Source organism: Lepidothrix coronata, unplaced genomic scaffold (genome assembly GCF_001604755.1).
Source record: "Lepidothrix coronata isolate B3197 unplaced genomic scaffold, Lepidothrix_coronata-1.0 Scaffold75, whole genome shotgun sequence".
In the NCBI taxonomy this organism is placed as follows: Eukaryota; Metazoa; Chordata; class Aves; order Passeriformes; family Pipridae; genus Lepidothrix; species Lepidothrix coronata.
In genome coordinates, this window is record NW_016690255.1 from 8,680,537 (window position 1) to 8,704,602 (window position 24,066).

The 24,066-nt window shown below is 40.0% G+C and overlaps 2 protein-coding genes across 2 annotated transcripts in view; one reads left to right on the forward strand and one right to left on the reverse strand.

Annotated features, from left to right (window-relative positions):
* Positions 1-13,219: 13,219 nt before the first annotated feature.
* On the reverse strand, positions 13,220-14,575 carry LRRC30 (leucine rich repeat containing 30). Its single transcript, XM_017819433.1, has one exon. The coding sequence runs from the start codon at positions 14,386-14,388 to the stop codon at positions 13,492-13,494; it is 897 nt and encodes a 298-aa protein (XP_017674922.1). The 5' UTR covers positions 14,389-14,575; the 3' UTR covers positions 13,220-13,491.
* A 1,679-nt stretch (positions 14,576-16,254) lies between these two features.
* LAMA1 (laminin subunit alpha 1) overlaps positions 16,255-24,066 on the forward strand; it is a 123,919-nt gene continuing 116,107 nt past the window's right edge. Inside the window, exons 1-2 of the mRNA XM_017819428.1 lie at positions 16,255-16,369; positions 18,928-19,028. Of these exons, the coding sequence (XP_017674917.1) occupies positions 16,255-16,369; positions 18,928-19,028 (216 nt within the window). The remainder of the gene's footprint in view (positions 16,370-18,927; positions 19,029-24,066) is intronic.

The window sequence follows — 24,066 nt, forward strand, 5'->3', positions numbered from 1 at the left end:
GTTTTAAAAATTGTTTGGCATAAGAATTGTAAAAGGAATGGAGATAAACATCAAGCCATCTAGGATCAAAAAACAAATGAAAAAAAAATCATTGAGACAAAGTTATGGAAAGAGATAAAAGTCAATGTGCTCTTCCAGTGAAAAGACATGGCAGAAATGTGATCAGTCCCCAACAGGCTATTACCGTCTGAGAGAAAAAAACTACCGAAATGCTACAAACTAATTAAATTGGTCATGCAAGGCAACCAGTGGAAAGATATTATTATGCAAATGCAAGGCTCTCTCTCATAAAGCAAAGCCTAGGAGTTGGTGTGGTGTCAAGCAATGAGCGGGATGGATACGGGACTGCCCAGGAGGCCATGCTCCCACCTAGGGATCCTAATGCTGCAGCATCGCACTCGGGTGTGGATGGACCTGATCACAGAAAATGGGGTAATATCCCACAGAAAGAGAGAGTAGGAAGGAAAAACATATCTGGGACTTCCTACAAAAGGAAAAAGAGACTGAGTCAGGACTGCTAAAGCAACACTGCCATCTGCTGCAATACTCCCTTATGGAAGCCAGATGATTTTAGCTCTCTCCTGCTCTGCTGCAGTGATGGCAGCAAATCTGAAAGCTCGCATGTAGAACTGAGCTGAGGGGGACAGGATGAAACCCATCCTTCCCTCTGTCCCAGCCTTTGTACCCAACTGTTTATACAGGCTTCCTGAAAAAAACATTTCTGGACTGTCCTTGTCAGAGACATTGCCCATTTAAAAAAAAAAAAAAAAAAAAAGATTTTCTCTCTCTCAGTGTAGCAGGACCCCATGCTCAGACACTTTTGAAGGATCAGCCCTCTATAAAGCTGTCCATCAGCATGACATGCATTGTGAATGTGTAAGCAACCAAACAGCTGCTGTCCAATCCCTTTCCTATGATGTATTTCTATCACCTTGTAAAAGGGCTTTCTGTTACTTCTGCAAATGTGGTGTCACTTTCAATCCATATTTTTATACACAGTCCTTTTCCCAGTGTTCATTACACCTCTAAATGCCTTTATATATTAAATTATCTGAAGCAATTATAATAGAAAAGTTAATATTATGAATTTTTATAATGCCTTGCATCACAGCTCTACAAAGTTATTGCTAAATATTAAACCTGACAGAACTCATAAAATACAGGTGTAGCCACTCCATGCACAATTCTGATGGATTTAAGTCTATAATCCATATATTCATGTTTATATATCTAATACTTTTAGCCTTTACTCGACATCCTTCCTTTTTTTAAAGAGTTCCCCAAAAACATATCCAGGACAGAGTAGGAATGGAGTTTTGATAAAATGAGTCCCTTATGTGTGACCTCCTGGGTGTTTAACCTATTCTTTAAGGACATTTTGCAGGATGGATAGTCTAACCTCATTAGCCTAGGAGGTGTTGTACTTAAGAGGCTCCATTAAAAAAATCCCCCTACTAGGACCATTCTGCTTCAAAAATGTTTGTAGGCAAAAGGCTATTCTTGACATATTCCAACATCTAGTAATTTTCCTCATTAGACCATTTCTCAGGCACCTATTCTTTTTGTACATGTGCTGCAGAATCCCTGCAATTCATCTGCTGTGGGTTTTCAGCTTCGGTTTTCTGTTAATTTGCAGACTTTCAAGCTGTCCTCTATGTCCTCTGCTACTGTTCCTAGACTCATTAACGATGTGTGGAGGCGAGGCTTTTGGAATTAGACAGTGTGGGATTCTGGGGCAACAGATGCTCTGTGGTAACTCAGAGATGCTTCATGTTTCAGACCTGATCTTCACAATCAAGGATTTAAATTTGAATTTCAGAAAGGGGTAAAACTTGTGATGAAGCGTTTGCTATAATGAGAGATGACTTCCAAGAACTGAAGTCAGCTCCTGCATGGGTTCAAATATGAATCCCAGTCTCTAATGGTAATGAATGAACACATGCTCCATCGCTAAAGTACCTGAATCTCTGCCTCAGCGCACACAGGTTGCATCAAGGATGCATTTCTTCTGACGGATTCTTCCTTGGCTTCTTAGAACTTTATATGATTACTTTAGATTGGAATAGCTATAAGATCTAGAGGCTTCACATTAATTATTAACCTCAGTATCTGACTCCTATATTTTAAGATCTACAGCTCTGAAAAAGGAGACACTTTCAGCAGTAGCTACTTTGGGAGGGTTGAAATTTATTAGAAATCAAACTAATCTATATTGTCTCCTGCTCAGGAAATTGAATTCTAGAAGTTTGTGAGAGTCAACACAGAGTTGACTGAGACTCCTAATTCACACAGATGAGCAACATTTGCATTGAGATAAGAAAAATCTCTTGATCTGTTTCATGTTGCAAATCAAATTTATTCATTCTGGAATCCAATATCCCATATTTAAGTTAGTTATCGAGACCTTCAAAAATGGAGAACAGAGACTTCGTTCTTCAAAAAATAGATGCAACGAGGTTATCTGTTAGAAATAAGAGACACTCATTTTTTGCATATTTAGCCAACAGATACTTATAATCAAAGGGTGATAACAAGTTCCCATTATTTGGTTATGGACCTCTGCTGGCTGAGGTCCCACAGTGGCAATTTTTGAGAGAGTTCTTTGTACTAATGAGCTTAATTGAAAACAAGACTCAGCTCTGTATTTTCCTCCCCAAAGTCAATGGACTAAACTCATCAAAGTCACAGGGTTAAAATTAGCTCAATGTGTCTTTGTTAAAATGTTTATAATGCAAATGGTGGCTATTCACAAAAAGAAGTAACAGAGAGCCTGTAGATGGATTTATTTCTTTGTTACCTCACTGGGCAGCTGGAAGATTTCTTGAGGAAGAAACACATCTTCTTGTGAGTTGGAAGAAAACCCTACCCTTCTATTGTGTAAACTCTTGGCTGCCCATTTCCAAGAAGATGATGGACATCTTTGTGTCAGTGCTTATAAGCTACATTAAGAACATTATTAAAAGCTCACAGATGCAAGTTATTCCAGCTAGCGCAATAAAATCTAAATAAAGTGACGGATGTTCCCTCTGAAGTCAGGAATTTCAACATTTGCTCTGCCTAACATCTGCTGGGGAGAGTCGAACTGAACTTCAGCAAGGGATGGCTGTGGGAACTATCTCTGGGAAGCGAGGAATGGTTATAACTCCTGTAAGCCGTGGACAGCCAGGCCCAGTCTCAGGTGCCTTTGTCACAGCACATGTCTGCAGGGATCCAGTTTGCCTAGAAACAGTTTTCTGCTGCTGGCAACCCTCTATGTGGGATGAAGGCATCTGACACTGATGTTTAGTGAGCAAAGCCCTTTGAAGCAATCAGATCTCGGTGCCACAGGCATGCTCTGGGTTAGAAGCAACAGTGGGAGGAACTCAGATGAGGGTTGGGGGGGATGTATTATGCTGTTAGCGATTTCTCCATGCTCTGGCTACACTTGTGGGACCTGCTCCATCTGCTGTGTTCTGTCAGCAATGAGTTAAATTCTTAGCACAGACAAGGCAGAAGAATATTTCTTGATTTCTTGCAAACACCTTTGACCAATATCTCAAAGTGTGACAGCCTGTGAACATATTAATGAGTAGCTACTTCCCAACGGGAACTGTTATATCAGCATTTCTTCTCCCTGTGTTGTTTCCTGCTGCTATCATGAGTGGTAACATAGAGGTGCACAGGCCACTCAAAGATGACTGCAGCAGCATAGGTATCTAAAACAGCCAGGAGACCTTGGGATATGGAAGCAGATATCCTCACCTTGGAACGACAGCTCTCTTTCCTCTGAAGATAGGGTTATGAATATAGCATTTACTTTTATACCGCCAAATAAAAATGATAACATAATGAACCATCACTTCTGCTGTTGTTCTGCAGCTATAAAAGCATATAAACTGAAATGCCGGAGGAATGATTCTTTTGCAGTTAGCCTTAATTCCTCTGCAGATACAGAAGTATAATGGGAAGCCAGAAATGGACCTCTACAATGCCCTATTTAACCTATGGGAATCTTTCACTAGAAAAGGGGGTGGGCACATTGTGTCAGAAATTATATACACTGCTAATGATATATAAGGAGATAATAAGCCTTTCAGGGATTCCTAAATGCACTGCTTGTTAATTTAGGAGGTACCCTGGGTGCAACTTATGAGGTGGTACTAATTTAGAAGGTATCATGAGTAACTCTGCTTGCTGGAGGGCTGAAATGTAAATCCCATTGTGCAACAGGGAAAATGAAAATGCTCTTTCCATTAAGTCTGTGATCTGTCCTGCACTTGCCACAGGGAGTAGCATAATTTAGAAAGCTGCCTTCTAGGATGTTGAACAATCATGCCTTATCAGTGAGATCTCTAGATTAAAAATGAACATTTTTACATTACTAGAGGGATTATTATATTTTGCTTAATATTTCATGTATTTGACATCAAACTACCATGTAACAAGTATAATGTATTAAAATGTCCTTCTAGTCATATTATTTGCCTGCTTTTATGTGATAGGACTCTAACTGCATTTGTTCAGTGATACCATACAGTGGTTTGATTAATATTTTGCAGTGTCAGGCTGAAAGGGACTTTAAAAATGATTGTCATAGTCAGTTCTGATCTGTCTCTGAGTTTCTATGGGTTCTGAAACAGGAGGTTCTCCTCGGAGGCAGAAGAGGTTTTGTATTCTTCCCTTAAATGTAAAACTGATGCAGCACTACCTTCCATGGAGCTGGATGCACCTTCAGGCACCCAACAGTAAGCAAGAACACTATTTTCAGCCCTGACTGATTCCTTCCAGAACTAGGAAGAATTCCAGGACTTCAGGGTCCATCTCTCTTCATTGCTGTATGCCTACAGCTCCCACTGTATTCAGTGGGGGGTGAAGCTGGTTGGAGCTATTCCCTTGGTCCTGCTTTGCTGGGGTGAGTACCTCATGAAAGGAGACCCCCTCCCAGAAAGAAAAAAACACCTTACAGTCATGACAGAGCAGTGCTGAGCTTCATACTACACATGCACATCAGCTAGGTCGGTCCAAACCAAGAAGAAAGTTTGTGCTTCTTTACTGAATCCTGTTGCCTTCCCTTTCTTTATTCTACATTTTTTCCTCCTGTCCTGAAATTAAAGGGAGTGCCTCCCTGTGAACAATGTAATTGTTACTGCTCTGTAGTTGTGGCTACGCGTCATTGCTCCTGTTTCAACCTGCAGCTTCCCTTTTATAGGACCAACACCAAAGAGTAAGAGCATTAGACACAGGTGAAAGGGAGCGAGGCAGACTGTTTTTACAGCAGAAAAGGAGAACTAGACATAAATCTCACTGTCTACACCACATGGTAAAATCTAGGGCTAGACAATAGAATGTTGTGTTCTGTGTTTCTAAATATGTTTCTAAATCCTTCTGTGCCAATATGACAACAAGAGGACCGAAATCCCTCACATCCAAAATACAGATAAGAGAGGCAGTGAGTTTATGTGGAGCTTCACTGGGAACAGGAGGGAATCTCTGGAGAACATCAGGAGAGGGCAGGATTTCTTGTTTCTCCACAGTGGCATATGGAACTCTTTCCTATGTCTTTAACATTTGCAATAGCCCTTCAGGAGCTGGTTAACATAAATGTCCATCTGGAATCATACTGGAAATGGAGGATTGATGAGCTACAGGGACACAGAAAAATGCTGCTAAGTCCAAAGTATATTCTGCTCCACAGGCTAGATGCTGCTTCCTGAGGCTTGTTCTCCAATTTTTACTTATTCTAGTTGGTTTTTTTCTTCTGCCTTTTTTTTTCTTTTTTTTTGCTAGCCCTCTGTGTAGTTGATGAAGAGAGACCTCTGCTAATGATTAACTTGTTTTGGATGGCAAATTCAGAAAAGGAGGGTTGAACTGGCATCAGTGAAGCAGTCAACTTTAATTAAAAATCTTTAAAAAATGTTAATATGCAACAAAGAGACTAAAACAAAAGAAGGAAGGAGAGTGGCTAGCAACAGGAAAGAGAGAGCATAATAAAAAAAGGATGAAGGACAAATCAAAGGAAAAAGCAACAGAATTAATGGGAAAATGCAGATAGCTAGTATAGAAGAAACTTAAGTACATCACTTGTTATGACTTCTTACTAAAGTGACAACATGTCTGCCAGCAGCCTCTAAGTAGTAATCCTTTCCCCTTTGTCCCAGCCTATATTTACTAATTACCTGATATTTTAAAATATTCTGTTGCTAGTACGAACTGCATCAAGGCAACTGTGGGGCATTTCTGCCGTGCATTTTTTATTGAATATGCTCACAAGCCTAGGTCCTCCAGAATAGCCAGCTGTGGGTTTGGGGCATACATGAGAGGACAGACTGTTGCAGACTGTTGGGACAGTTTGGTGATTATCACCCTGGCAACACTGGCAAGAGAAAAGCAATGCTTATCTTTATCCAAATCTAGTCTATATTAAATTGATGTAAATGTGAAAATGACTTAGTGAGAAAAGCTATTAGCTTCACAGAGAAGTCTTGAAATGTCGCTGCTTTGCAACATATTAGCCTTACTAAAGAACATTAAATAGCCTCTCTAATAGACACCTGAGACACCAGGGAGATTTCTGAGTCTCTGGTGACTTTCCACATACAGAAAATGAATGTGTCTGCTGATATGATTATTGATCAATTAAAAAAAGACCAAATGTGAATTCTTCCATGTTTTAAATCCCCACATCGCTTGATAAAAATGCCAAAGAACTTTGTGATATCTAGCACTAAAAACATGCAAAAGAACTGACACACAAGTAATTCAAAAGCAACATAATTTACCATCATACGTTTTAAGTCCTGTTTTGATGCTAAATTACCAGCATTTTATTTACAGCAGAAGATGCTACTTTTCAGTTGGCTCACACATATTCCTCAGATACTACATTGCAAAACTCCAAAATTACACACACGCAAAGGTGCACACACACACGTCCTCAGAAAGATTTTGTTTAATGAATTGAATTCAAGGTTAGTATCTTTGTGACTTCATTTGTATGTAGACAGAACACACAAATGCCATTCGTCACAATGTTATTTTCCAACTGGAAAGAGAAGGTAAGTATGCTGAAAGATATACAAGACCCTTGTGCACAGAAATGGCTGTGGAAAGGCATTATCTTAACCAAGTCACACTCAACTGAACAAATTTCCCAAAGTGAAGGTTTTATTCTTTTGTATTCTTCAGCGCTTCTATCAGTGCCATTGACAGGGCACTGTATTACTCTATGCCAGAGAGACTTCTCTGCTTACACAGGCAAACAGTTTAGGAACCACTAATAGCGTCTGTTGTTCCCTATATGAATAGTGAAAATATATATACATGCATGGACCAATACAAAACCCCATATATACATACAGACACTTCCATTACATTTTTAAGAACAAAAAGGACAAAGAACAAGCAAGGAAAGTATAACGAAAATAACAATGTTTTCTAGGACAAAGCAGTTTTTTACTGTAATAGTTTTGCTGTTACTCACTTGGTAATTTCTTTTAGCTGATTTTGGAATGCTATTTCTAAAAAAATACAGGGATTTCTTTCAAATGTGTCCTGCTTACCCCTGTTTTGAAGTGGAACATTTTAATAGTGAGGGAGAAAGGGTTTTCTGACATCTGAAGCATTTGGCACAGAGCATTGAAGGTGTGTTGGTGTTTCTGTGATACATCTTAGTAAATCTGAATGCTACACTGTATTGAGAGATAGTTCTTCGTGCCCTCTGCACACACACTACTGAGGGAAGGAAGGCCAGGCAAAGGAAGGCATTTGTACCCTACAGCTTCGCTGACCTTACTTCAGATGCCTAAATAAGCCTGCAGATATCCTGGAGCTCTCTCAGGCCAGAGGGGAGAGACTGCAGGACAGCATGGTACTTCAGCAAGTACTTCTTTCCCAGTGCCTCTAAGGAGGAGAGGCATCTCTGTCAACCATGGAAACAGTGCCCTGGGACTAACCTCTGTCTGATACCTCCAAGGCAGGTGCATAAAGCTGGTGTTGTGAGCACGACACCTGTGTTGGGCAGGTTACTCACCCTATGACAAGTAGTTGTGGAGCCTACCAGCCTCCTCTGTTCTGCACTCCTTGCATGAAAGGTGAGAGATAGGACTCTCCATAAATTTTCATGCCCACCCACACCTGGCAAGGCTGCCTTTGCAGAAGGAGAAAAGCAATTAGTTACTTCTGTGGGTATGTCGATGGCACAAAGGCTGAGATCAGGAAGATCAGGAAGAAAATGGAGCAATACCTATTTCCCTCAAAGGGTTGTATCAAAAGAGCAATTTTTTTTTTTTTTAATGTCTGGGAAGTGGAAATTAAAAACAGGCTATCCATCAATGAATTTATGGTATCTGAAACTCCCTTGAGCCCTAGGAAAACATAAAGCTCTGCCCTTTGGTCTTCTTTTCAGTCTGCCTGGATAAGCTGACTTTATGAGGCAACATAATTTGCAGTGACCTTTTCTGAAGCTGTTGATACACTTCCTGCTTCACTGGAAACCACCTTTTTAGCCATGCATGATGTTACTCCACATATATTGGAGTACAAATTTCAGGTTTTGTCATTAAACCCCGCAAAGCAATCCCATACTGTAGGTGGCTGTACTGGTGCAGGATGCTGTCGGAACTGCTGGGCTGCAGAAGCCAGCAATAAGGGATGGTTTTTGAAGGTTGGTTGGCCCTTGTTACACCACAGATAAATGCACGGAATCACTGGGGGAGGGGAATCTTTTATAATTGTAATTCTACCTCTTACTTGTACAGAGGAAGAATCATGCAATTTTATAAAAAGATTTTCAGACTTACTCCACATGTGAGTATTTAAGTGTACCTCTGTACGAATACATCTGAAACCTTATGCAAATTTAAACATCTACTGAGCTTTTAAATCTTGGTTTTGCCACATATAAAATGGGAAAAATATGTATTCTCATATAAATGAAGGCCCTTCTACAGCCAGAAGTTTGCCTTCAGCTGTAACTATTTCAGGATATCAGCTCCCACATGTGAGAACTGCAGAAGCACATGTGACATAATAATATGCTTATTTTCTTAACGTTTTACAAATTATTATATATATTGTTATTTTCATAGAATTATTTTCATGCATATCAATTATACTTTGTAGAACTGTGCAAGGCAGTCTGAAACGCTCCTTGAATCACTCAAGAACTGCTGTCTGAAGACTGTGCATCAAATTTATCCTTGAAATTTAGTGAAACCATACTGAGCAGATGATTAGTTCATTTTCTTTGCTTGCTTTCTTTATCACTCTTTATTTACTTTTATTTATCTCTCACGTGGTGAAGACCTTTGAGGCTTTTTTTTTCAGTGTTTAAAGAAATAAGCTGAAGCATCAATGATTTTTCTACTTGCAGAAATTATGTGCTGTGGCATGTTTTTTCAAGTAATGTGCTGGCCTAGCAAAGTAAATAATTAATCCAAGTCTCTCCAGAATCAATGCAATATTTTTTAGGTGCATCCTCCTTCACTGAAATGATGACTTAAAATTATTAACTGAAAGATATGGTTTCCTGAAGCTATAGTGTAGTAATAGGAAATTTATTCATTTGTATACTAAAAAGTTTAAATTGCAGAATGCATATTCTTACAGTAAAAAACCCCTAGAAACTGTTTTTGGGGTTGGCAAAAAGCAGAAGAATTTTGATGAAAATGAAAAAAAAGTATGGAGAAAACATTGGCAAGTTGGCAAAAAAATTAAACATATTTTTCAACAAAATTAATAATCATAAACTTTTTAAATCTGAATTGCAAGAGGTTTCAGCTGGAATCTGAAAAGCTCTGTTTTGAAATGCCTCTTCAGTTCACATCTTGGAAATTTTCCATATCTTGGAAATTGGTCTTTGTAGGTTCTTGATGCTTTGCTCATGTAATGGGCTGGTGTTCCTGGCCAAGTTACATGCCCTCAGGTGTCCCACTGGGCTGCTGGGACATGGCAATGGATTTTGGGAAGTTACCAGTCACAAGTGGCATGAAGAAATTTGCCAACGTGCCAGAGTTGCCCAGTAGCCCCGGAGAAGTAGGTACAACACATTTCAGCTTTAACTTCCTTTGAGGTATTACAGCAATACTTCAGATGAAAATGTTTTTCTTTCAGTCAAAGGTTGAAACACTAACTTGGGTTAGACCAAAAGCCTGACCTTCCAGTTTTCAAAGGCTTTGCTGGTTGACTAGACTTTAAACTTTTCATGAATGTAGCTTTCTTTTCAAATGTACCACCAGTGTATTTGATGAGAATTGAGCAACAAATTGTATAGCCGTATTGTGTATTACACTTATCCCAACCATTTGACCCCTGACTGTGTTCTTTCTAGTTTGTTCTTGGTTTTGCCCTTTGTTTCATTCACATCAAGAGTTTTTCTAAGCACTTTCAGAGCTTCTCTGAGTGAAAGCCATAGAAAAGTCACCCTGCCTAAAAAGTATCCTTTCCATGAGTGGATCCCACTTTTTCCATTCCTCTAAGAGTACCACCACCAAAAAAATAATAGATGCATCAAAAATTGTGCTGCTCTAAGACTTAGGATGAGTCAACTTCAGTGTGTACTAGAAACAAATGTAATGCTTGGCATACAGTTCTCTGAAAGATTATAAAATTAAACTCATGTAATTTGATATATATAGAAGTGGTACTGTTGTCATATATTATGAGATATGACCACAGTTCCTGCAGTGTTTCAGTTCCTTTTTTCCCTGTCATCTGCGCAACTAATAGCAGATGACAACTCTGAGATCCACCAATTCCTTTCTAATGCCCTGCTCAAAACTAGAGCCAGCATTTGACATAATGCATTTTATCTCCCTCTTGTGCCCTTGCTTGCTTTTTCTATGTCGATCCCTCTCAGATGCAAATACCTATATCTTTATTTGCCTTTTTTGCGTATTTCTATACTTTAACAGTGATATACAGTCTTTTCTTTTTACAAGAAGAATTAAGAACACTACCTTCAGTCCTGTGAGATCATTTTCTGTATCTCTGAGAAAGGTATTTATGAGAGTCTTGATTGAGGAATGGAAGAAAAATTAAACCAGATCAGTAGAAATTATTTTCCTAATGGTAAAATCTGAATTATACATTAAAGTACCATTTATTCAATCAATTTTATTATTCTGTTTAGAATGACAGTCACTTTTATGTGTTTTGTATGCTTACAGAGGTTTATTAGCTTGAGTAAAAGGTTATTATTATTCAATTGAATAATTGAATTTTAAATTGTTGGTATTGCATTTCATATTATAACTGCTTTTCCTGATGCATTTGATTATGTCAAATTTGCCTTTTAATCCCCTGTTTGGAGACCATTTTCTTTCTCACTCTGCACTCTTTCTCACCCTTGTAGTGGTATCCTAATGAACACACAGTCCAGCCTCACATCTTCCATGTAAATTACTGTGCATACCTCTCCTAGTCAGATCACATCAGAGGCTATCTAGTGTCATATAATCCTGCATACTGATATGTGGAAAATCTTTTCAGGTGATTAATGCCATAGGCATCTCATTTTCCTGCAAAGCAATATCGCACTGTTTATGTGAATGCCAGACTTAGGGATATGAAATGGACATTTAGAAAAGTTAATAATCTGTGCCTAATCCTCTCCAAGAATTATCTGTTGGTATTTCTATAAATAATTGCAGCTTTATTTCTTGTCGCTAGTGAAATCACATATTAATTTATTAAATGCATTGTTCACTAAGAACTTGGAACTTTGCTTTAAATCTCATCGCATGGGTGAAATATATACATGTAAAGCTACACATAAAATATCTTTGCATTTGAAACATACATTAAATAAAAAGTCATAAAATAACTGTGCTGTGGTATTTGTTTTCTTGCTTTGTTTGTTTGCTTAATGCTTGAGCAAATGTGCCCTTCAAAAAGGTTTCATGTTTGCTAGAAACATAAGATTTGTTCTTGACTGCACATGTGGATACTGTGATTCCTGAGCCTAACACTGAAATTCTCAATTAAAATGACAGACCATACAAAAACCAGTCCAACACAACAAAGTATCAGGGCAGGCAGACCCAGAATGGAATATCCTGTGAGCATTCTTCATTGCTAGCATTCAATACCCAACCCATAATATTAGCGTTGCCAAAGGTGCTGTGTTTATTTGCATGGACCTGTGAATTACATAATTTTCTGCTGTTATCAGGCTGCTCTTACCTCTGCTGAGAAGCTTTTCCCTCAGCCAGGGCTTGTCCTTTAACTTCACTAGAAGCAGGATCAGCTTTTCACAGCCTTCCATAATTTTAAGCAAATTATGTTTTAGAAAGTAATCATTGAATTCTGAGATTTGACATAGGAAGCACTTTAAAAATGGCTTTGAATACTCTTAATTAGCTCAAGAATTACAGTCTCGTTCCTCTTCTATGCTGCTATTACAAGCATTTATCTCAACTGATTTCAACAGAGCTGCTTCTGTTTTACACTGGTGTCAGGGAACAAAAAAACCCAGGTTGCATAAATTGTTAACAGCTCTTTCATACTGCCTCTTTATTACCAGATAAAACTTTGATGAAGGACATTCACAGAAGATCAATATGAGAAACCACATAAGACCTGACTTTATGGTACTGGCTTATACGGAAAATCACAGAAATAACTACTTGTTTTTGAAGCTCTTACTTAAGGTGATGACTGGTTTGATGCTGCTTTTATTGAAAGAAATATTTCACCTTTAGGAGATGTACTGCCTCCTGAGTAAAGTTACTCCACAGCTCTGATTAAAGGGAGGTGGAAAAGGGAATGGAGAGCAGTTGTACATCTAGCAATGAGCAACTCTATCCTTCGTTTGAGGGAAGACCCCACTGTCTTTTCTCTGCTTTGCGAAGTTTGACATCTTCTTCCAAAGAACTGGGAAATATCACCTCATCAACAGCAATCTTTACCTGTAATTTATAGAGGCCAGAGCACAGCTGTGGGGTAAACAACAAATGGTAAACAACAAACATTATTACCAGTAATATATTGTCTGTGAGCTAATATAGCTCAGGATGTATTCACTGCCAAAAGCAAATATTTTCCTTGAGATTCACTTAGATGACAGTGTTTGTTTATGTAGTGGTCTACCTGTGTATGAAGAAGTGAGCAGGAATAAAAATGCAATTGCAATCACATATAGTAAATCCAATTTGTATTAATGTTTCTCCAACCTAATGGCTGTCAAATACACATTTCTGCCTGTCTGGCAGTCTGCCTTAATTTGTTTCTGTCAAGTGAAGAATAAACATTTTATCACGAGTTTGTTTTTGTGTTTCTTTTCTAAAAAAAACCCAAACACACTAACACTGACGCTTACAGAGGTGGCTATTTTTAGAAAGTTTGCTCTTCACACACTTAATCAAGACCATCATACTTTACTTGCTTTCCTCCAACTGTTACTAAAGCCATCCACAGCCTTCGAAATCCAAGTGTTATGAAGTGGAAATGCCTGTGCAGAAAGGTCTCTGATGAGAGAGTCTTGATGACAGGCTTAATCCCAAGATCAGCAGAAGCTCAGTTGCGCTCCTTTTTCTCCCTGAGGTAGCTGAAGAGGGCATCCAGGCCCCCCTCGACAACCTCGGGCAGGGGCCGGGACAAGGGGTTGTGGGCGACATGGAAGCCTTTATCCATTGGGTTCCAGGCAATGCGGCGCAGCCGGCGCAAAAGGTAGAGGTCATCAGGGAGAGTCTGTATGGCATTGTAATCAACGTTTAGTAACTCTAGAGTGGTGATGTAGCAAAGAGACCGTGGCAGACTGCGTATGTTGTTATTCTCCACAATAAAGATTTGCAGATTGACCAGATACTGGATACTCTCTGCGATGTTTTCCAGTCTATTGGACCCTAGGTGCAAGAAATCTAAGCTCCTCAGTGCGAAAATGCAGAGGGGAATTTGCACAAAGCGGTTGTTACTGAGGTTCAGTTTCCTCAAACTTGTCAGGTCAGTGAAGCTCAAAGGCAGTTGTGAGATGCGGTTGTGCGAGAGGCTCAGAACCTCCAGCTTCCTGCACAAGCTGAGCTCTGCTGGCACTTCTGTCAGGCAATTCATATTGACAAACAAGACCTTCAGGTTCCTCAGCAGCCCGATTTCTTTAGGCAGATTCTTGAGACAATTACCCCCCAAGTTCAGCACTACCAGCCTGTCCAGTTTCCCCAGCAAAGGAGGAATCACCACCAACTGGTTGCGTGAAAGGTTCAGCTTCTGCACCTCATGCAGTCCCCACAAGAAGTCAGGCGTGTTGGTCATCCCTTTCATTATGAGGCTCAAGCTGACATAACGCAATCCCCGTTTCAGCAGTGACTTGGGCTCTCTCCCTGAGAGAAGGGCGTCTTCCCATGCAGGCAACTTTGGACCTTTCCTAAGAAAAACCATGCTCCTTCGCCCCTCGTTCTTTGAGTGTTCAGTTCCCATAATACTCTGGTTCCCTCCTGAGAGAAGTGAGGTTTTCTTCCCTTGCAAGTGCTACGCCAATATGCAAATGCCAACAGAGGATGAGAGCTTGCAGGAGGTGGGAAAGTCAAAGCAAGGAGAAAAGGAGGAGCCTGTGAAGTGCATCTCAGTCCACCAGGGCAGTTTCCGTAGCTGCTGAGGGAAAGTTTCACTTTTGGGGGCTTATGTTGATCTTGGTGCAGAGTCTGTAATGAAATACTTGCTCCTGACTTGCGAGCAAACCTGTTCAATTCAAACTGAATGCCACAAGACAGCTGTCACTGTCATTTGGCCTGGGCTTTATTGGACAGATATGTATCTTCACTGCAAAAAGGTCACAAGGATGCTGTATATAACTTCACCATGTCAGCTTTCTTGGCTATCTGGTACATACCATGCCTGCAGGACAATTAACAAGAGTGACTTCAAAAAAACAAACAAGCAAGCTAAAGAAGAAAACAAGCAAAGAAGCCATCATTTAGATTCAGATTTAAAGGACATTTTCATAATATTTTTTATTTTGATGTTCCTGATTTCACTGAAGTAGTTACTAGTCTACTGGAAAATTTTGCACGCTGCAAAAACACTAGTAATGCTGACTTGTTATGTCAGTCCTTCTTTCTGTTTAGTAAAAAAAAAAATCTAAAAAAGGAAAAAAACACTCTCAAAAGGTGTTAGCTTTTATATCCCCTTTGCGGTGAGGATAGTCCTCTTTCTTTTCAGAAAGAGTATCACCTTCACTGCAGCGGTGACATTTTCCAGTGGTATCTGCGCCCACTTGGATGATTGCTACCCACGTTGCCAAATGTGAGCAGTCATACCTCACAGTTCTGCCCAAATTGCTCTGTCCTAAATGTCTGGTGCTAATTTCACACCTATCAACCAGATTTTTGGGGTCTGGTTCTTTTGTGCTCCAGAAAATAGAGCCTCTTGATATCCCTTTCCCTGTGATCTTTCATGTCTTTCTGGGCTGTTCTGGGGTACAGGGGGACTAGCAGTCAAAGAGTTTGAACTATAAATGACATTTAGATCTGAGATAGAGGGACTGATGGGAGAGGAAGGAAGCAGTGAGGTATAATAATACCCAACAGCAGCTGAAGCAAGCTCTACTGGTGAAAGGAAATTGTATTGCTACAGGAATATGCATGCAGTGAGTTTAAACTCAAAGGGACTCTAAAAAGGATCTGCAAAAACTTTAGGCACCATTTAAATTAGATGAAAATTGCAACAAACAGTACAAGACTTTCAGGGCTTTTTCTCTCCATTGGATGATCCATGGTGATGAGTATACCCTCCCTTACCACCTCATTTCAGAGATCCTCCCCTTAAAACCTTGCATCAGCTCAGATGTTAAGGGATTATGCAAGAACCTGCAGATGGGAGTCAAGGCACAGGAGCAACCTCTTTGGAATCAATCCCCACAGTCCTTTCTTACTGACAAACACCACTCAGTCTCCTTTGAGCTTTAGGTCCTTCATAGAGCTGCATCCACTTGGGAAGAAAGGGGAGAGAGGAGGCATCCCTGGCAGCTGAGGAGAGCGGTCAGGACCACAGTGAGTAGCACAAGATGGTGGCAAGCTGAGTGAGCCACACAATTAAAACCTGTGCTTTAACAGGGCTGCCAACTGGGTCCTGAGGCTGAAATATTGCACTCCCTGGAGTGCCTGGGCGAGCCTGAAAGGGCTGAGGCCAGTTGTATCTGTTCGGTTAGAGCGGGTTGGCAGCCTGACTGTGAGTCATAGATCCCTCCCTCACAAGCACTTTTTGCCAATATTTGTCCGTTTGCAAACGTTATGCTAAATGCCATTGCAGTCATAAGGTCTGAGTCTTGTTAACCATCATTCCCACATGCTGCCCAGATTGGCAGAGATAACCCTGCCGCTGCAGGCAGAGGAGCCCTCAGTGGAGGAAACCCAGCAGCTGGCTGAACTCGGACTTGATTGTGCCTTGCATGATGGGGGGCGTAAGCCTAAAATGTGGCCCTTCAGCCCAAGCAGGTGGAGAAGCAAAAGCAAGAGCCTCTCATGAGCTCTGTCTCTGGGTTGTCAGCCCAGCTGGTGTTAAAAATGCTCCGATTATCAGAGACCCTCCATGGATTTGAACAAGGCAAGAAGAAAAAAGCTTTTTAGAGAGCATTTATAAGGTTAGGAATTTCCCTTCTTTTAGTCTCACTGCTGGAATGAGGAACCTGCCACAGCTCTACTCAGAGATTGGCATTGCTCCCCTTGACTGGGCTCCTACTTGTGACCACAGCCCCACGGTCACTTCAGAGCCTTTCCTTCTGCAGGTCATTTTAGTAAGAAACAAAAACAAAACACAAAGGAAACACAGTCTTCCTGTAGTCGCAGCCTGCCCCCATGGCTGGCCAGATATTTTTGGATGAGAACGTCATCCTCATCTCCAAAACACATTGGAGTTCACTGCCTGGGGACTTGGCAGTGCCCAATCTGGCCTCTCACCACAGAAATCCTTGTTTCCTAACAGTGTGACTCAGCCAAAGTGCTCTGTACCCCTCCCTGGCTTTGCACCATGTCCGTTTGAAACTAAGCCTGTGACACAGCCCAGTACAGTCTGGGCTGGGCTATTGTGGGAAAGCTTCACCCGGGGATCTCTTTCAAAGAAAAATGCTTGCTCTGCTTCAGCCTCAGAACATCTCCTGCTATTGCACTGCTGTATCTCCCCTGCCTGGCAGGCAGCAAGCAGCAGTAAAGGGGATTTAAAAAAGAAATTCCACATCTGCAGCTCTCATTGTCCGGTTCCCTTCCTGCCTCCACGAGTACCATAACTGCTGTGTGAAATAAAATAAAAATAACCATTTCCTTTTCTTTGTTCTCCAACAGAAAAACAGGCTATTGAGCACACTTGTAGTTGTGGAGACAGAAAACTCTGAGGTAAGCAAATTAAATCTCTTTCTTGAAATCGAGATAGTAAAACAACAGTGGCCTCATCTGGACATCTCAGGAACTAAAATTCGGAACGAAAATAATCCCTTATCCGTTGGTGTCCTGGACGGGTTTTGTTCAAACATTTTTCACTTTGCTTTTCTCTGCGTTGCCTGCCTCCCTGTCCTGGCCCATGCTGTGCTGTGCTGTGCTGAGGATGGATCAATTCCTTTGGGCTGCTCTTAGGTGTCTGGGCCAGGAAAAAACACTGACCTGTGTCCACACAGCCTGGCAGAAAGCAGAAATTAATTTCAGGCATGCAGGTTTGGAAGAGAAAATAACTCAAGAAAATTACTGGGCTTTACATGACACAGTGTAGTTGATAACTGCTTTGTAGACTAAACAAAAAAGTTAGTGTACAAGGGGAAAAATAACTTGCTAAAGAATTTTTTAGTCTAACTAATACAGTAAGAGAAACTGCACTACTAACAATGATAAAAAACTGGTAAGCTGACAAAAATGACAAGTTATATTTTCTGACATTCTTTGATAATGTAAATTATTAGATTTTTTTTCTTAAGGAAGCAGGATTGTCAGCCCTAAAAAAAAAGCTGAAGATGAGTTCACAAAAGACCTGGAATTTTAAAGTCTATTATCTATGGGTTCTTTTATTTGACTTCAGGTTTGGAGTCTATAGAATACACTTGGGAAACATTTTCAAGCTTTTCTCTGCAGCCAGGCAGAAGTTGCAATAAAACCAGTTGAATTGTTTTTAAGTAAAATTTGAGTCCATCATGTAATTACTTCTCCGTAGGATTTGAGCTTTTAATAAAATATCTAATAACATCAGGCTTTTAAGGAAAATACAGCCATTTTGACACACTGAGTTTAAGTTTTGTTTTGCTTCAAAACAAAATACTGTCATTGTCTTTTAAATTATTTAGCACACAATAGATGCCTATACTTTTATTAGCACATATCTATACATTCGTAATTAATTTTGAAGCAAGTCCTATGTTCTCTATGGAGTCGAAATCATATATAGTTCCTCTGTCTCAGCGTTATTAAAAATATATTAATATAAGAAAGAAACCTTTAAATCTTTAAGCATAGCCTTTTCTAAAATGCTGGTAAGTTCAACCCATATTCTTTTGGAAGAAATTTTCATTTCAATTCATTATCTAGGTCTTGTAATAAACATCCATCTGAACGAGGATTCAGAAAATAGCTAACACTTCTTGTGACAGGAAGGATGCTTTGACTAAAAGGGGTTAACTGGTTTCAAGTTCATCAGAAAGCAACAGTCATGCTGGAGAAATATTCAGTACAAATACAGCTGCAGCTACTGAACCATCTTCCCTTGTGCTATTTCTTTCCTCTGGAGTAAATAAAGAGTTTTAAGAGCATCAGTGCTATTCAGACTGTCAGAGATATCCTCTGGTCTTAGTGCTAAGGAAGCAAATTTTGTAGATTTTTAACTACTTTGCAGTGGTTTGTTGATCTTGCAGCTATTCTGAAATATTAAGTCAAATTTCAAAGGTAATTTGAGATTTATGAGATGTGACACAAGACAGGAACAATTCTTCAGGCAATTTCAGATTTCCTGTTAATTTGTTTTTAATTATGGTGCTGTTAATAGCCTTTAATGACTGTCTGTCCCTGGAGTTTTCCTGGAATGTTTTATTAAGGTCCCATGTGGAGCTGCTGGATCGTCTGACCCCTGAAGAATTGGACCTGGAGGTGAATGACCGCCTCTGCAGAGGCTGATTTTATTGCAGACCTCTTGACAGAAGACAAGTTTGAGCCATCCATAGTATGGAATAAAGAGAGAGAGATTTGGGGTTGTATGTAGCCTAGAAATGACAGGCTCTTCCTCCTGATAGTCAGGGCCAGCAGCAATTCTCATGTTACACGGAATTACTGGAAGTTTTATTTCTTTTCTTCAAACTTGCTGTAATATTTTAAAATTCCAGCAAATGCATAAATGACTGATTAGTCACCTCCTACTTCTGCCACAATTTCCCTGTGTATATGCAAGCCAAATAGCTGGTCTGTCTGCCTATATCAAACACAGGCCACCCATGATCCTGCACTGCACAATCATCCATGTTCTCTGGGGCACTTTTTCATCCAGTGTCTGTGACAGTTCTCCCAGGCACCACCAAGACCTGCTTGCCTTAGGTGCTTGCTCACTCTGCAGGAAAAGGAAAGTTTAGCACATGGACATGCCCTAGGGCACACCTACTCCTGCAGGAGTACATGGAGGGCCCTGTCCTGCTTTATTTAGCCATCTGCACACAGCCTCCATGTCTCAGCCTTCTCCTACTCTTATGGCTAGTGTGGTGACAGATATGACACCAGTTAAAAATATATGTGAAGTCATTACATAGAGGATACCATTGCAGTATAGAAACCATACACTGTTCTATTTTTCGTCACCACATTTATGAGCAGTCACATCTACAATCATAAGTAAAATAGCCTGTCTAGCAGCAACATGATGTTTGCTAAATGCTACTTATAGTCTGTGGCTTTCTGAATCAAACTGAAAAAAGTTGGAGCAGATTGTCCAAACTGGATGAAGTAGCTTTTACTATAACTGCTACCACATCACCTCTGCTTCAGGTACTCTTTTTCATGGAGCTCTTGAAGGTCATTTTCTTATATTTTGAATGCATCATAAGAAAGAAAGAAAGCAGACATTTTTGGAAAGTAAAAGAGAGACCCTGAATTATCCTTACCTAAATCTAATCCAATATAATAAGGGATATTTCTTGGCCTGTCTCATAGAAGGAGTCAGATCACCTAAGCATCCATCATATGCCTACACGGTTGGCACCACAACTCCTCCCAGACTTATTTTAATGCCCAGAGCAGATTCAGTTCAACTCCCTGTGGTATACAATGACCAGCTTTCTGAAGCATCTTGTGACCAGGGGCTACACATCACTCAGAGATAAGGGAATATCTCCACCTTTTGTAAAGCTGTTGCTCAAATTAGCAGGGTTTTCTTAAACATCCATCCGTGAGTGCCAAGAGTCCAAAAATAAGCATGACTCTATGGGCTGCTGGCATAATTCCCAGTCCCTCCTCCAAAGACTATTTAAGTATTATACATTTAATGGGTCACTGTAGTTACCTACTTTTCAGCAATATGAAAATCCATGCTCTGTTCTGAAAACAGAAGGCAGAGATAACCCTGAGGGTCCTGAGAGGAGACAGGCATTTCCATGGGGTCCTATGTGTAGTTCAGAGACAGACAGGATTTAAGCAAGACCATTAATTCAGCATTATCCAGTAAGAGCCTTAAGGACTCTCCCTGCTCAATCTGCCAATATGCTGATTTTGATAGACTTTTTAAAATAAGCAATTCTCTCCAGGCATTATTAATGTCAGTGTGTCTGTGTCCTGGCTCCATGAGAATTTGCATGCCACAGTTAAGACCAACTGACTAAAGGTTGTTGCAAAGTTCATTGCTACTGTACCAATACCCCTTGTTTTTATTCTAATTGTTTAGGTGTATTTGAAAATGCTGTTGTATCATAAAGTCTTAATGGAAATAGCCAGAGGGAAGTTGAAAGCTTATTTTAGAAATAAAATAAAGCACCAAGTGATCCAATTTTTTGTGCCTAATTTAGTGTTTAAAATAAATGCATGCTTCTCCAACTGAAAGCACAAGCCCTTCTTATCTTGGTCCTCATGAAATTGGGCAAATCAGTACAGCAAATCAATGTGACCCAGTGTGAAGGGATCCAGGCATTTCCATCCAGAGTCCATTACAATAATGATTGCAAAAAATAACTTAGGAAATAATTCAGTCAAAGCTTCTGTGGAGCCTTAATCCCAGATCCATGACTCTTACACAAATTTTACTGATATAAGAAGAAACTCTGCATTTACTTTCATATGCCTATAAATGATAAAACAGAATCTAATTAAAACTCCCTAAACACATCCCGGTGCCTCAGTTTGGGATTTTTCACAGACATTATCAAATGAAAGGGCAGACATCCCTCTAGACATTTGAAGACTTGATGCCGACAATTAATAGCTTGACTTTTAAATTTCCAAGCTCTGACTTAAGGAAACATTGAATGCTTAGCTCAAAGGGTTTTAATGAACAAATGAAACTTCTCAAGCTATTGGTAAAGCAATGCATCTAGGTATTATTATATGACAGCAATATTTGAAATCCTATGAAATAATATGAGTCACTGTATGGTCAAACAAAGGCTGGTGAGATCTAAGCCAAGTTGTAGGTAAGGGGAGCTAAAGACATCACACAGAGCACAGCCTGGAGGTAGAAGATATAGCTCAGTAGGTGAAAAAAGCACATGAAAAGCAACTTGCATAAAAAATTACCTTAAAAGTAATAAAACAGAGCAAATCAAAGGGAAAATACAATCTTCGAGCCCAAGTACAGACAAAATAAAAAAGAAGAAAGGCCCACCCATAATTGTAATTTGTCTTATTTTACTTCTAATGAGCAACTTTCCAATAGAGAGAATCAAACATGAATCTGTTCAGTACCTGAACATCAGAAGAGATTAATTGTGGTGTACAACCACAGGGTTTCAGCACTTATTGGACTGTGAGAAGACAGGATATTGTAGTTAATGATTCCACCTGGGGTGGAACGACAGTACATTCAGCAGCCGTGGAGGTAAGTGGAAGGGGAGCACTGATGCTCTGATGTGTGGCCAGGTCAGCTAACAACAAGGAAAGCTTTTTCAAAAAGGTAGAAAATGATGTGTCTCTTGAAAGGAATGCAAATGGCATTTAAGAATTAAATTAAAACAGGAGGTTGGAGTGGGGTGAGGAGGGCAAGAAGTTGGAGTATTTAATTTTTAATCATATCTTCCTGGACCAGGGAAGATGACAAGCAATATTTGTAGAGGATTTGAAACAACACCGGCTGGCACATTTGTCATTAAAATTTACTACACGCAGAACTCAACAAACTGATGAAAGTCATTCTATGATATGGTTGCCTGGGAGATTGGAGACTAGACGTGGTGACCCATATTGTCTCTCTCCATATTGTGGTCTTAAATCCGACCTCCTCTCCTGTTGTCTTCAACTCCCCTACACGTGCAAAATTCAGGAGCCTGGGTTCACAGGCCACTGCGTTCACATTATCTTTGGTGCTGATCTACACATTTTCTGCCTCGCTGCATTTCACTTTTAGTTTATTGGATTTGAACAAATGTAGGCAATTAGAGGAAAATGCAATTATAACAGAGTTGCAGACAGTTGCTTTCCAAGTGATAAGAAATCTTATCTGTAGCCAGGGCTGAGTGCAGGCATAACTTGGGCTCAGAGCAATGTGCTGGCAGATGCTAGCAGAAGGTTAGAGTCTGTTTCCCTCCCTTGTCCACGGAAATGCATTCTAGTTTTTCAAGGCTAATGAACTTCGCTAAGCCATTTCATGAGTCCAGGCTGAATATACAATGTGTTACAAATGTCTTAATTGAGTCAGTTTGGCAATACAAAAATTATTATCATGAGATGTATTTAACTAGAAGTCTGGAAACCACCAACGTTCTACAGGTTTAGACAGGTAACAATTCAGGAATATAGATTTTGGCAGCTTCGCTTTAAAAACCACTGGTGGAATGGAGCAGCAAGAAAAATGTTTCTAATATGACATTTTTACCTCCCGCTCAAATGATGGTATCATGATACTGAAGTAATAAATGGTAATCTATGGTGACAAAGGAACGGTGCTATTCCCCCACTGATAAGGCAGAGGGAACATTTGTCTACAGCCACCTGTTCTTGAACTTCTCTAACTGCACTTTTTCACTGTCTCACTGGAGCAAACCCTGTGCAGTACAAGTGGAAAAGAGCTAAGTGCACTTCGTTGGGTGGAAAGCGATATGGAAACACCAAACACTATCTGCTACCTGACACAAATACTAATCTAAAAATACACCACTTTCCCCCCAAACCCTCACTTTACATCATAAATGAAGCATAAGAGACCCCAGAAAGATTGAAGCAGAATATCTACTGAATTTATGATTAATAAGCATGTCAAGTTTTATAACAGCATCCTTATGTGGACACAGCTAATGGCCTTAACATTGCTTCCAGAATCAAAATTGAATGGTTGAGCAGATTTAGCCTCAGGAAGGCCCACAGTGATAAGGGAACCATCAGAGAAAATAGGTGTACACATTTTTCAACCTGTCAAGTGAAAAAAAATCACAGATGATGATAAGTCAAGGATATGCCCTCTCCTATATGAGCTGTACGATTGTTTGTGCTGAACAAGGCTGCTTCCTGAACAAGAGGGAAAAGGTGAATGTAAGCAACAGCAAGCTGCATGATTATCCCTTAAATTACTCTCACCCAAGAGCAATAATTACTTTGAATCAGCATTTTAAAAGGGAGAGAGTTGGGTTTTGCTGCTCAAAGCTGTTGTAAATTGCTAACCTTGTAAGAAGTGCAGGAAGAAAGAAGCACACAGGTAGGCTTGGCAAAAACGGCACAAATTTGGATAGAGCAACATACAGACTTGAGAATTATGTAGATTTTGGGGGGGGGGGTAGGATTTTACCTGTCAATTTTATCAAAGGCTCTAGAAAACATCTCAGGCCAAGGGACTGAGCCAGGATTAGGATTAGGAAACTGTAAACTGGAGGACAATCTAAGGACCTGCCAATTTGATGTAAATTTGCCTTCCTCTGAGGCACTTGCTGCTGAAGACAGGGCTGAAGGGACTGTACACCAATCAGGTCTCATACAGAAACACTCAGATGCCAAAAGTACTTCT